General features: G+C 42.4%; 1 protein-coding gene across 1 annotated transcript in view; it reads left to right on the plus strand.

Moving 5' to 3' along the window:
* Positions 1-13,368, plus strand: part of ttn.2 (titin, tandem duplicate 2) — a 198,402-nt gene that overhangs the window by 42,425 nt on the left and 142,609 nt on the right. Inside the window, exons 44-57 of the mRNA XM_046403600.1 lie at positions 6,182-6,460; positions 6,767-7,330; positions 7,586-7,867; positions 7,964-8,242; positions 8,320-8,601; positions 8,709-8,987; positions 9,290-9,577; positions 9,687-9,965; positions 10,081-10,362; positions 10,672-10,950; positions 11,381-11,659; positions 11,828-12,106; positions 12,208-12,495; positions 12,626-12,904. Of these exons, the coding sequence (XP_046259556.1) occupies positions 6,182-6,460; positions 6,767-7,330; positions 7,586-7,867; positions 7,964-8,242; positions 8,320-8,601; positions 8,709-8,987; positions 9,290-9,577; positions 9,687-9,965; positions 10,081-10,362; positions 10,672-10,950; positions 11,381-11,659; positions 11,828-12,106; positions 12,208-12,495; positions 12,626-12,904 (4,218 nt within the window). The remainder of the gene's footprint in view (positions 1-6,181; positions 6,461-6,766; positions 7,331-7,585; positions 7,868-7,963; positions 8,243-8,319; positions 8,602-8,708; positions 8,988-9,289; positions 9,578-9,686; positions 9,966-10,080; positions 10,363-10,671; positions 10,951-11,380; positions 11,660-11,827; positions 12,107-12,207; positions 12,496-12,625; positions 12,905-13,368) is intronic.

A 13,368-nucleotide genomic window follows, 5' to 3' on the forward strand; every position in this document is an offset into this window, starting at 1 on the left:
ATAGGAGATGCCACAGAGTAATGACTTCATTGACAGATCGATTTTTCTATGGAAATATTCCATATATAAAATTAAATATTAGACTTCAGTCAAATTCATGTTGCATTTTTATTTGTCAGTGCTGACATTACACTTCATCGATAAATCAGGACAAACTTATTGAGAAATATTGCTTGTTTTCTAACAGCTAAACATGCCATTACGGTGACACCTCTCCTTAAATATTGTGGATTTAAATCAAGCAAAGCAACAAAGTTGCCTCATGAGGAATTGAAATAATTGAGTTTTTGCACAGGAAGTTGGATTCAAAATTCAAACAGTGTTTGAATAATACAGAAAACAAGATAGGAAAGGAAAACAAAAGTAGTTTCACAGAATCATTAATACTTAACCGAATGAAAAATTTCAGCCGTAATAATTCAGAGATTAACATTTCAAGCAGTAATTGTATCAAAAATGAATCTTGAGGCTGTCAAGAATATATTGTCATGTTGCTTACTCATATTGTTGTTTGTGTGATTAAGCTCTTTTCTTTTTTTGGTGTTTTTTTTTTTTTAGTGTAAGGGTTTTTTGCTGTGTGTGAATGATGTTTTTAGGATTTTAAAGCGAGCAGATAATTCATAGCAGAGTAAGACGACTGATAATAAATTAGAAAAAAAAGGATAATACTGTGAAACTTTTCTAAAATTTTAAATATAAGTTTTGATGTCTTGTAAATATGTGTAATTTTAGTATGAGTGTATGAGTAATATGTAAAAGGAAAATAAGCAAATTAGAAGTCTGGCATTGAGATGGAAACTGATGGTTTATTTGTACAGACGTCATGTTGGGAGTTTATATAATAAAATATTTGACTGTAAAGATGGAGTCTGACATTGTTTTTTAAGTGTTCACATCGTCAGCGTTCACCCGCAAAATGCAGGTGTCAAAAACTGCCTATGTTTTATCGGAATTTTTTGATACCAGTGCCGATATACTAATACCATATCCTAAACTTTCTTTAGGAGAAATAAATAATTACATTTTAAAAATAGGGAAATTACAAGAAAAGGAAAACCAATTTTAGCTGGTTTTTTTTAACCTTTGATGAGTGGAAGCTTTCTATACGCTTGCAATTCAAATGGTTGTTTGGTCTATTTAACTTTAATAATACAATTAAATAAGTAGGGAAAAGTTTAAACAAAGCCAAAGAATAAAAGAAAAACAAAACTAACTTTTCAGATTCTTCATTCCATCACGAAAAATGTTAATTATGACACATAACCTGACAAATAAGCTACTGTTTTCGGCTGAGAAAAGGTCAGAGAATCATCAAATAATATTTTTTTTTGTTTGCTTTGTTTTTTTGTCATTCTCTTAATTTGGGGACTCATTAATAATAATTAATAGATAATTAAGGTCTTTATAAACTGATAGCACCAGATTTTTGAGCCGACAGAAGGACCATGATACTGGTCACAGTGCTTTTTGTAGTCAATGTATCAATTGGTTGGAACAAATCATATGACTATTAGTCAACTAATAATTCCCTTTATGAATTCATTGTTAATATCATAGCGTTTGTGTTGTGGATATTGTTACGAGTCTTGCTCAATGTTTCCTGACAGAGCATTGTAGCACCACCATCACCACTGTGGAAGAACGAGAGGAAACCTACTACACTGGTGTCCAGTTACCACAGAAAACTAAAACACTTGAACTCAAGCCAGAGTCCAAACGCTACTCTTCCACTTTAGAGAAGAAAAAAGAAAAGCCAGTTTTCCTCAGTCAGCTCTCCCCAGCAGCTGTAACCACTGGAGACACAGCCAGGTTTACTGTCAAAGTGTCTGGCTTTCCAAAGCCGACTGTGCAGTGGTCGCACAATGGGAAAGTGATAAAGAGTTCCTCAATTTACAAGGTCATAGAGGAGAAAGAGGAGTACACGTTAGTAATCACAAAAGTCACATCTGAGTATGAGGGCGAGTATTCTTGCACTGCCACCAACAGATTTGGCCAGACAACATGCACCACATACCTTGAAGTGAGAAAAACTGATGTCAGCCAGGCAGAGAAATGGGTTGAGAAGATGTTCAAGGTCACAGGTCAACCTCCTACTTTCACAGTTCAGATACAACCTGTGCGGTGCTCAGAAGGAGGAGAAGTTTCTCTTAATTACAAAGCCAGTGGTGATCCAATCCCCGATGTGAAGTGGTTCAAGGGAGCTTTCCAGATCCAGCCCAGTAGAAACTGTATAGTTAAAGCCAACCCAGATGGGTCTGGTTTCATCAACATCAAGAGTGTTAAACAGGAGGACAGTGGCCTGTACACATGCAAGGCCTCCAACCAGTTTGGGGAAGCGTCTTGTAGTGCAGAGCTTATTGTGTTTGTGGAATCAGTCTCTGTTTCTCACAAACAGGAGCAGCTGACAGTCGTTCAGAAGAAAGGCTATAAGGTTTCAGTGACAGAACAGGCAACAGAGTCCCGCTTGTACCAGGTCAGCCTCCCTGGACAGGACAGAGCTAAGTCAGATCAGATGGTTTACACCATTGGCACTGAAGACCGGCAGATAATTCCCAGTGAGCAAGTTGGCTCCCTGAAAGAACTAGATGTCTCTGCTGCCACTGTTCATCGTGAGCAGCTGACTCACCAGGCAGCAGTGCTTCAGTCTCATGAGATAGAGGAGAGGGTGTTTGTGGTTCCTACCCACCCACCTCAAGTTTCAGCTGTTCCCACAAAACAGCTTCACATGGCAGCGTTTACATCATCTGTTGAAGAGAGCCAGGACCTCACAGAGCAGCACTGTGATCGCATTCAAAGCCCTGAGGTCATTGAGCTTCAGGCAGCTAGAGAAAAGAAATCAAAGGTGATGTCAGCTGTTGCTGAGGAGCTCACCCCACTTTCTACTGTTAGCACAGAGCCTCTGGCTGACAGGAAGTCTGCTTCTGTCAGGCCCACTTCAGAACCTAAACACCTAGTCAGTGGACATCAAGTAGAGTCACAACTGTCCATCTCAAAAGAGCAGTCTCAGGATATGCCCAAACCACAGGAAGAGAAGGGTTACAAGGTTAAGGAAGGCGTTAAGATTTTATACTCAGCCCAGTCTGCAGAGAAGTGGGTGCTTGCAGAGGGCCACACAACAGAACTCACAACAGCAGACTCTGCTGTGAAGCCTTCTGTTGGCAAGGAACAGCACCAACCTGTCTTGGCCTCTGTCAGTGAGTCTAAACAGACTCTCTCCAAGGAGACTAAGTTCCCCACGCAGCGGCCTGCTGAGGAGATAGCCCACCTCTGTAAGGATAAGATGATGAGGGCCGCTCTAACTGCTGAAGAGAATCAGATGCTGCAGGCTGAGCCCACTGAGCAGCTGCCGAGTATGGACAGTGTCATGTCCATTCAGTCACAGGTAGAAGGAGAGCAGTTATTGCACTTGCAGGTTATCACAGACCAGGACCTACTTCCATCTGAGAAGCTCATCACCTGTGAGAAACCAGCACCAGAGCGGGCAGAAACCAGGAAGAGTCCCACTCTGCTACACATTGTTAGCCAGGATGAGCAGAGGACAGTAGTTTGTGAGGACACATCAGAGTTTGAGGCCAAGGCTAGTACCATGACCATCCAACCCCAGAAAGAGGCCCGTACTCTGTTGCATCTTCAGTCAGCCCAACCTGTGGAGGTGCTACCCAAAGAGGGTATTCTCACAATTGAGAAGCCTGACCAACAGGTTGCAGCACAGAAACAAGAAAAGAGTAGGACACATGCACCCATCTTGGAGGAGAGAAGGGAACTCACAGCAGATTATCACACAGAGCTTGATTTGTCCGTGACTGGCATTCAGTCTCTGCCTCGAACTGAGCCCAGGCCTCAAAACATCCTCCAGCTCTCCTTCCAGCCCATGCAACTGCCAAAGGAGACGCCAGTGACCACTGATGTCAAGCTGCAGCGAGCTTTGGTGCAGAAGGAGGATCGCTTGAATGTGATGCATGTTAGTCTTGTGGCAGACAGTCAGGCCGTAGAGGAGGGTCACACTGAGAGTCTTATAGCTGTGAATAAATTCACCTGCCAGACAGCTGTAGAACCAAAAGTTCCCACCGAGTCAGTTCAGATCGAGGAGAAGGAGATATCCACTGAAAGTAGTGCCCTTCTAGAAGCAGCAGAACAGGACTGTGCTGTTCAGATCCAGGAGGGCCAGTCAGTCAGGCAGTCGATAGTGATGGATGAGAAGCGAGTGCTGATGGGTGAGCTCTCTCAGGAGATCACCAGGTCTGAGTCTGCAAAAGTCATCGTCACCACACAGCCGAAACTGTCCCTTATGGTATCAGAATCAAAAGACAACACAGCTCTTCCCAAAGAGATGACGTTTGTGATTCAGATGCCTAAACTATCCAGTCTGAATATTCGGCAACAGCTCAGGGACGCCCTTCAGTCTGCTGTGGCCAGTGACCAGCCAGTGTTACTGGCTGACGTTGTAGGAAGGTTACAGGCTACGGATGTGCAGGAGGTCAAGGTTCAAAGGGAGCCCAAGCGGGTCATGTTTACATACCTGATCACAACTGCAGGTTCTCCCATGGAGATCACTCTGGCTTTTGAGGGTAAATATCCCCAGACAGCGGATTTCAGAACTGAACTCCAGGCAGCTTTCCACTCAGTAGTATACCAGGAAGCCCATGTTCTTACTTCAGAACAGCCTGGCACTATGCAGCTCGACCAACCTCAAAGGGCGCAAATCACCTCCACCCGCTCTAAGCAAATGCTGTCATCCATGGTAGAGACAGTGAGTGTGGCAGATAGTGCAGTGGATTTCAGTGCCGTTAGATCTCAGGCTGCTGCGCTCAAGACTGAGTCGAAAATGGCAGTTGAGTGTGCTGCAGCTGAGCAACAGGTTGTGGTGCAGGAATCAAATGCAGCAAAGATGGAACAGTCCATCACATCCCAGGTCAAAATTTCCACTGAGGCTCATGTGGCTTTTGAGCAGTCAGTCCAGGTGTCAAGGCAGGAGGTGAGATCAGTAACAGTGAAAAGCAGAGAGAAAGATGTGGGAGCAGCTATTGTTACCACCGGCCTGCGTCCCACCACCATCCCTACCGAACAGGTAGTGGAAGTCAGCATCCAGGAGGAGCACAGGGAAGAGATCTTCAAAGAGGAGATCGCAGTATCCAGGCCAGAAAAGAGAGAATACCCTGTGATAGTCACGTCCCTTGAAGACTTATCCATTGAAGAAGATAGTAAAGTAACCTTTAACACCACCATTAGGTATGTTACAAAGGTAAACTGGTTTTTCAATGGGCAGTTGGTAAAATCTGGCAAAGAGTTCAAGTGTTCCAAAGACCACGACACATACACATTGGTTATCAACAAAGTTGTCAAGGAGAGGCATCAAGGAGAATATGTTTGTGAGGCTGAGAATGAAGCCGGCAGGACTACAACGTCTTCAAGACTCACTGTGGTCTCAAGAGGTTTGATCATAGGAAAAATCAATGTATCATTCATTCATTCACCCATTTTTTTTTTTAATGAGAACCACTAATCATTCACATAAATCGGTTCATTCAAGACCTCATGTGAGACTCATGAAATTATGCATTCTTCACTTGGTCTCTATACTTGTTTCATAGCTCCGCATGAGCACCCTTATCAGGGCACTGGATGGTACTAACTCACCATGTCTTGTTTGTTCCACATCATTGTATGGTCAGTAACTGCCTAAAAACCAGAACTGTGACAGCCAGGCACGTTTATCTTAAGGCTCTGTAGTCAATAAGCATCTTGCTAGAATGATTGTCATGATCCTGGCCTTCAGGCAACTTTCATGGTCTTTCCATGGTCACTTTGGCATGTCAGTGGCAACAGGTTCCTTTGTGAGATTCTTTTAGGTCCATCCTCTCCACATCTCCAATATCACTGTGCATGCTTTTAGGGCTTCAACTTGACATTGCTTCATCTTCCATAAACTCTTTGTTTCTCCTTCTTTTAGCTTGAGCCCTAGCCCCATGAAGAACATTTTCAATGATAGCATCTTTCAGGCAGTTTTTTTGTGAAATCATGGGGCTAATGTTCTTGCTGTTTTTTCTCCTTTACAGTCACTCCAATTGCCCTCCACCACTGCTATACATTCCACCATTCTTTTTCCTGTTCTGTTTATTACAAGTGTTTCATGGATTCCAGTACTAACTTTTCTCTTTCAACTTGTCTGTGTGTGCCTCAGTGCCACCGGTGTTTAGGGAGAAAATCACACCTCTGGAGATTAACGTCGGCAGCAGCGCCAAGTTTGAATGTGAAATTGAGGATGCTCCGAATGTGACCTTCAAATGGTACCGGTCTGGTATTGAGATCAAACAGACCGAGAAGCATAGAATCCAGAGCCGCCACACCAGTTCATCCTTGGAGCTCCTGAACCCAGTCAAAGCTGACAGCGGCGAATACTCTTGCAAGGCTTCAAACCAGCATGGTACTGACAGCTGCACTGCCTCACTCATTGTCACTGGTAAGACCTCGTTAAAAATGTTTAAATTATCACTTTACATATGTGTGTGTCTGAGAGAGAGAGAATTATATATTTTCACTGTCTACCCTGACTCATTATGGTGCAGTGTGGAAGTGATGATTTGTTTATAAACTGGATCTGGTTTCACGTTTGGCAAGACGAAATGATGTTAGGATCAAATTTTCTCATGTTTAAACCTACATCGATCACCAAGGGCACAGGTTAGTTGAATTGTGATGTTGGTTCATTTTATTCACTTCTTAAAGTTTGTTCAACCTTTTTGTATGTTCTACCTGCTCTCCATAGAAATGTACCCGCCGATATTTGTTTCAAAACCAGACCCAATGACTTTATATGTGGGCAAACAAGCTGTGTTCCAGTGCTCACTCACTGGATCTTCACCCATGGACGTTGTCTGGCACAAGGACAACATAGCCATCAGCTCCGAAGGGAATTATGTCATGAAATGTGAAAAGAACAAGTATTCCCTTCAGATTAAAAGTCTTGAGCTGACTGACCAGGGAATGTACCTATGTAAGGCCTCCAACAGTGTCGGCACCGCTACCTTTACCACAGAGCTCAAGGTTATCAACAAGCCCAGCTTTGTTAAGACCATTGAGCCAGTGTCAGCCGCTGTCAATGACCCGCTGAGGCTGGAGTGCCAGGTGGACGAGGACACTGGTGTGACTGTCACCTGGACCAGGGATGACAAAAAAGTCCACCAGAGCATGGATTGTAGACTGTCCTTTGAGGACAAGGTGGCTGTTGTTGAGATACCCAAGTCCAAACTGAAGGACTCAGGGAAATATATTTGCACAGCCACAAATGAGGCTGGGAGTTCATCCTGTGAGGCTGTGGTAACAGTTCAAGGTAAGATCTTAAAGATGATCTTTCCATTAGCTTTGAAGAAAACCTCTATCTCTTGATGAATGAGCTAGTGGATTACTGCATTGCTGAAGTGTTTTCGGCCAACTGCAAGCTGATGCTAACACTGTGCACTGCTATCTTGTTCTTTTGCATTTCCTTGTCACACTTTTCTGTCTTGGTTCTTTTATGTGTTTTCTTTTTTTCTCTCTCTATGAGATTTTATTTAAAAATCATTTTTGAACTAAAACCTCCTTCCAGAGCCCCCTACCTTTGTCAAGAAAATGGAACCTAAGATTACATGGAAACAGGGCATTGCTGCACGCTTACAGTGCACTGTCAAAGGATCGCCTGAACTTCACATCCACTGGTTCTGGAATGAGAGAGAACTTAGTGATGGAGAAAAATATAAGATTTCTTTCAAGAATGGAGTTGCTACTTTGGAGATAATGAACCTTCTGGTCACAGACAGTGGAAGTTACACCTGTGAGGTGTCAAATAATGCTGGCAGTGAGAGCTGCAACACCCTTATAGCTGTTAAAGGTTTGTCAAATCTTATATTTACTTTACAAGCACTGTTCAGGTAAGGAAATCTTTGGTATTAACTGCATACACTTTACTTACCCTTTTGACACCCAGAGCCACCATCCATTAGAAAAGAACTGCAGACATTAGAGGCAGTGAAGGGAGCAGCAGCTCAGCTGGAGTGTGAGATCTCAGGAACAGCTCCTTTTGAAATCAGCTGGTTGAAAAACAAGAAGCCAATCAGCAGTGATCAGAAATATAAAATAATCTCCCAAGATTCCTTGTCAAGGCTGGAGATCCAGACCTTTGAAAGTGCAGATGTTGGAGATTATCAGTGTGTCATCTCCAATGACGTGGGGAAAGTCACCACTAAGGCCCTAGCTAAACTTAAAGGTTAGTAAAATGTGTTATTGACTAAGGTTTTATCTTGCATTTCAAACTTTTTTTTAACTCACAATGTGTTTTTGTAGAGCCACCAACTTTTGCAAAGAGGGTTGAAAGTGCTACAGCAGTGTTGGGGACTACAGTGAAGCTACAGGGAACCATTAAGGGTTCGGCTCCTATTACTGTCAAATGGATGAAAGACTCTGAAATACTGAGAGATGACGATCCAAATGTTAAGATGGTGTTTGAGAACAATGTTGCTTGCTTGTCGATAGCAACGGTTGCCCTCAGCCATGGTGGCAAGTATTTGTGCCAAGCTGAGAATGAGGCTGGCCAACAAAAATGCGAAGCTACTTTAACTGTGCAAGGTCAGATGTCATCTTTGATGCAGAGACACTTAATTTAGCTATAAGTGAAGTTCTGTTGGTTCTTGTGTGCAAACTCTTAATAATTAATGAGTCTGTCTGTATCACAGAACCTGCCAGGATCGTAGAACCTGCCGAGTCCATTAGTGTGACTGCAGGGGATTCAGCCACTTTGGAATGCACAATTTCTGGAAGCCCAGACCTCAAAGTGAAATGGTTTAAAGACGGGAAAGAGATGATCAGTGGCCGTAAATATAAGATGACTCTGAAGGACAATATTGCCACCATGAAGATTCTTACGGCGGAAAAAGGAGACACTTCAGAGTACAAGATGGAGGTGTCAAATAAAGTTGGGAAAGACCAGTGCACGTGCTCAGTCACTGTCTTAGGTCAGCTCCTGGTTTCTGCTTGTTCAACACTTGCTAGCGATTTGACTGTTTCATCAATGGTCAAAATATGACGAATCTTTGCTATTAAAAACATCTTTCTTCCAAAATCTTTAGTTGTTCATTGTAACTATAAGAAAATTTAGTTTTGACACACTGTGTCTTGGCACTTTGATTTAGTTATTATAATTGAACTTTTTAACTTTTGCATAAAGACGGTGTGTAGAGAGCGATTTGCTGAGGGATTCTTTTCACAACAGCTGAAACTGTGTTAATGCATTAAATGTTTTTTCTTCAACATCCAGACCGGATAATGCCTCCAACTTTCACCAAGTCCCTGAAAAGAGTCGATGGTAACATTGGCAATGACGTCTCTCTGGATTGTAAGGTGTCTGGGTCCCAACCCATGACCATAGCTTGGTTCAAAGATGATCAGGAGATCACACCTGGATCCAGATTCCAGCCTGAATTCAAAGACAGTTCTGCTACACTGCAAATTACTCGTCTGGAGAAGGCAGACTCTGGTGTTTACAAATGCCGAGCCACCAATTCAGCAGGCTTTAAAGAAACCAGTGGCACACTTTATGTCAAAGGTTATGAGTGCTTGGCTTATGTTGCAATTCTGTATGTTGGTCACAATTCTTGATTGATTTGATTCATGCTGAAATTAAATGCAAACTTTGTTTTGTTTATGGCCTCCAGAGCCCCCACTGTTCACAGTGAAACCAGACAACCAGGATGTTATACCAGGAACCACAGTTTCCTTCAAAGCAGCCTTCACTGGAACACTTCCTTTAGCTGTTAAGTGGTTCAGAGAGGACAAAGAGATGATAACTGGAGGCTCATGTTTCATAAAGAAAGATGCCTCTTCAAGCTCTTTGGAGCTTCATTCTGTGAAGCCCACTGACTCTGCTAAATACACATGCCAAGTGTCCAATGATGCTGGGAAGGTGGATTGCACTGCAGTCCTCTTTGTGAAAGGTGCCTTGAGTATAGTGTGCAGCTGCATGAAAATGTCTTGACGTCGATATCTCTTTTGATACTAACGTTACGTTATGTCTTCTGTCTGATAATGAATGTTAACCTCTTCTCTCAGAACCTCCTGTTTTTGTGAGGAAGCTTGAGGCAACCAAACTTGTCACCAGTGGCGACTCCTCCAGGCTGGAGTGCAAAGTGACGGGCAGTCCCGTCATCAGTTTTAAGTGGTTCAAGGATGAAATGGAGATCAGCTCTGGTCCTAAATACACTATGGCTGTGACCGACTGCGTAGCATCTCTGGAAATAGTCAACTGTACAGTAGAGGATAGTGGAGATTACGTCTGTATGGCATCCAGTGAGGCTGGTAGTGACCGCTGCAGCAGTACATTTACAGTCAAAGGTTGGTTTAGTTTTAAACATTCCCTGAGATGATTTTACTCACAGTTGTAGTGAAGACTTATTGTGACATTGAACACATCTCACTTTTCTTCCTTTCAAATGACAAATCATTATCCTGTAAAGATGCCACGCCCCCTAGTGGATGAGGACATAGTTTAAACACCCCTGGTTAAAATGAGGCGTGGTCTCTCCTTGGGGTAAACACTGAGGATGTCATGCCTGTCATTAGAGCTGAAGGAGTTGTTCAGTTCACAGTTAAAGTTTTTGACTTTTTTCTTACTTTGGTTTGTCATTCGTTGTTTTCTTCTAGAGCCACCATTGTTTGTGCGTAGCTTGGAGCCCAAAGATGTGGTGAAAGGTTCTGAGCTGATGCTGGAAAGTCAAGTCTCTGGTTCCTCCCCTTTCACCGTGTCTCTGTATAAAAACTCAAAATTGATTAGGAATGACAAGAGACACAGGATCACTGTGAAAGACGACCTGATAGCACTGCAGGTGTTGGCAGTAGAGACAGGAGACGTCGGCTTGTACCAGTGTACTGTTGAGAATGAAGTGGGGAGTGCCTCCTGTGATTGTCAAGTAACACTTAAAGGTTTGTTGTTAATGTGCTTTAGATGCACCTTTGACTTTTCTGTTGCCATTTCAAAAGCCTACATTTCAGATTTTTTCTCCATATCTATATTTGAATACCCTTGCAAAGCTAGCACATAGTTCCCTCTTTGCTTATTCTGATCTGGAAGTGCTCAGTCAGAATTTGCATTAAACCTTTTTTTTTTTCTAGTAGGCTTCATAGATACATTAAGTCAATTCAGGCCAGTCTGTACAATACAGAGCACCATCTACCTATAAAACATTACTCTGGATAAGAAAACAAAATAATTTAATTTGTTTCACTATCTGAACATTGACTTAAGCTGCCTGACTGGTTCGTCAGGTTCAGCTGGTGGTTATGAAATCTGACATTGCAAGGTTGATATCTAGCAGAGACTGATGTAATTTTCATATAAAATCTTTCCTTGTAGAACCACCATCATTTGTGCAAAAGCTGGAGAACTTCAGTTCTTTGGTGGGAAGTGAGGTTTCCCTGCAGTGCGTTCTGAAGGGCTCAGAGCCCATGACTGTGTCCTGGATGAAAGACAACCATGAGCTCAAAGAGGCTGAACACATTCAGATTACATACGAAAACAACACTGCTCTCCTGCACATCACCAATTTACAGAGCAAACATGGGGGCAAATACTCTTGCCAGGCACAGAATCAGGCTGGGAGCCAGACGTGCTCTGCTGTGTTGACAGTCAAAGGTTAGTTAAGATACTAGGAAACTGACATTTTAAACTGGTTTTTGTTTGTACCATAAAATCAAATGCATGTTAAGAATGTTTTATTGTCTTCAGTACTTGATCCATCACTCTTCAGTAAATCAGACACTTATTAATGAGACACTTAATGGCTTTTGTTTGACGTCTCAGAGCCAGCTAAGGTCACAGAGGAGGCCAAGTCTATCAGTGTGACTCAGGGGGATCCAGCCACACTGGAGGCCAGGTTCTCAGGCACGAAACCACTGAAGGCCAAATGGCTAAAGGCTGGCAAGGAGCTGACTTCAGGCCAGAGATATAAAGTACATAACACAGACACCAGCTCTGTGCTCAAGATTATTAAAACTGACAAAAGCGATGGTGGTGAATACACCTTTGAGATTTCAAATGATGTTGGCCAAAGTTCTTGCGGAGCCACACTCACCATTCTCGGTCAGCTTTCAAATTGAATCCTTCACTTTGAATTTGATTAATTACAATTGAAGATTGTGAACATTGTGTCTTGCTCTTTTTCCCACCTCTGTCTATGTTAGATCAAATAATTCCACCAGCTTTTACAAGAAAACTGAAGCAGACGGAAGGTATCAAAGGATCGTTTGCTCATTTGGAGTGTCTTGTATCTGGCTCCCTGCCGATAACCATACAGTGGTACAAAGATGAGAAAGAGATCCAGAATGATGAGAAACACAAATGCACATTCTTTGAGAATGTTGCTCTTCTGGAAATCTCGAATCTTGATAGTAAAGATAGCGGCAGCTACACCTGCATTGCCAAAAACAAAGCAGGAACGGTCCAGTGCTCTGGGATCTTGTTTGTCAAAGGTTTGAACATAATTTATTTTTGTAGTATTTATCAGTAGATGTGTGTCTCGTTAAAGTAGAGCAGCACAACTATAAGGATCTTAGCCATAGGTGTAGTTTTCATAAGCATGAATTTGTTTTTCTCTTCCAGAACCACCATGCATTCTTGAAAAGCCTGAATCCATGAATGTTTTGCCTGGCTCAAGGGTCCAGTTTAATGTTCTGGTATCTGGCACGCCACCACTGATCACCAAATGGTTTAAAAACAAGAAAGAGATTTTATCCAGTGCTGACTGCTATGTGGTCAAAGACAACACCTCAAGCTCACTGGAGCTCTTCTTTGCCAAAACGTCAGATACTGGAGATTATGTCTGTGAAATACAGAATGATGTCGGCTCCACTTCATGCCAGGCAACTCTCTTTGTCAAAGGTTATCATTCTTTATGTGAAACTGCGGTGATAAATATGTCTCCATCCATGTGTTCTTGTAGTTGTTTTGAATTTAAATTTATTTCTTTGACTTCAGGCTCTACTTTCAGATGCCATTTCCATTCACGATTCCATCTGAAACTTTGTTAGTTTAGTTCAGTGACTGTACAGCATTTCCAACTCCCAGAGCATTATTTCCTCAACACATTTAACAATTAAAAAGAATACGTAGGACAAAACATACAGCAAGCAAAAAAAAAAAAAAAAAAAAGAATTATAATGATAATAACAGGGTCCTCCATACACTGGCCTCTCTGTTGCATGAGTAGCGTTTGTGGGCCTCTCCATACTTCATATAAGAGTTGGAGAAAACACTTGTGTTGCAAGCCGCTGTGGTATTGCAGATGTTACATAACAAACTCAGGCTTTCTTTGGATTATGTCATCTCTTTTTCCTTCTTCAAGA

This window comes from Scatophagus argus, chromosome 11 (assembly GCF_020382885.2).
Source record: "Scatophagus argus isolate fScaArg1 chromosome 11, fScaArg1.pri, whole genome shotgun sequence".
NCBI lineage: Eukaryota > Metazoa > Chordata > Actinopteri > Scatophagidae > Scatophagus > Scatophagus argus.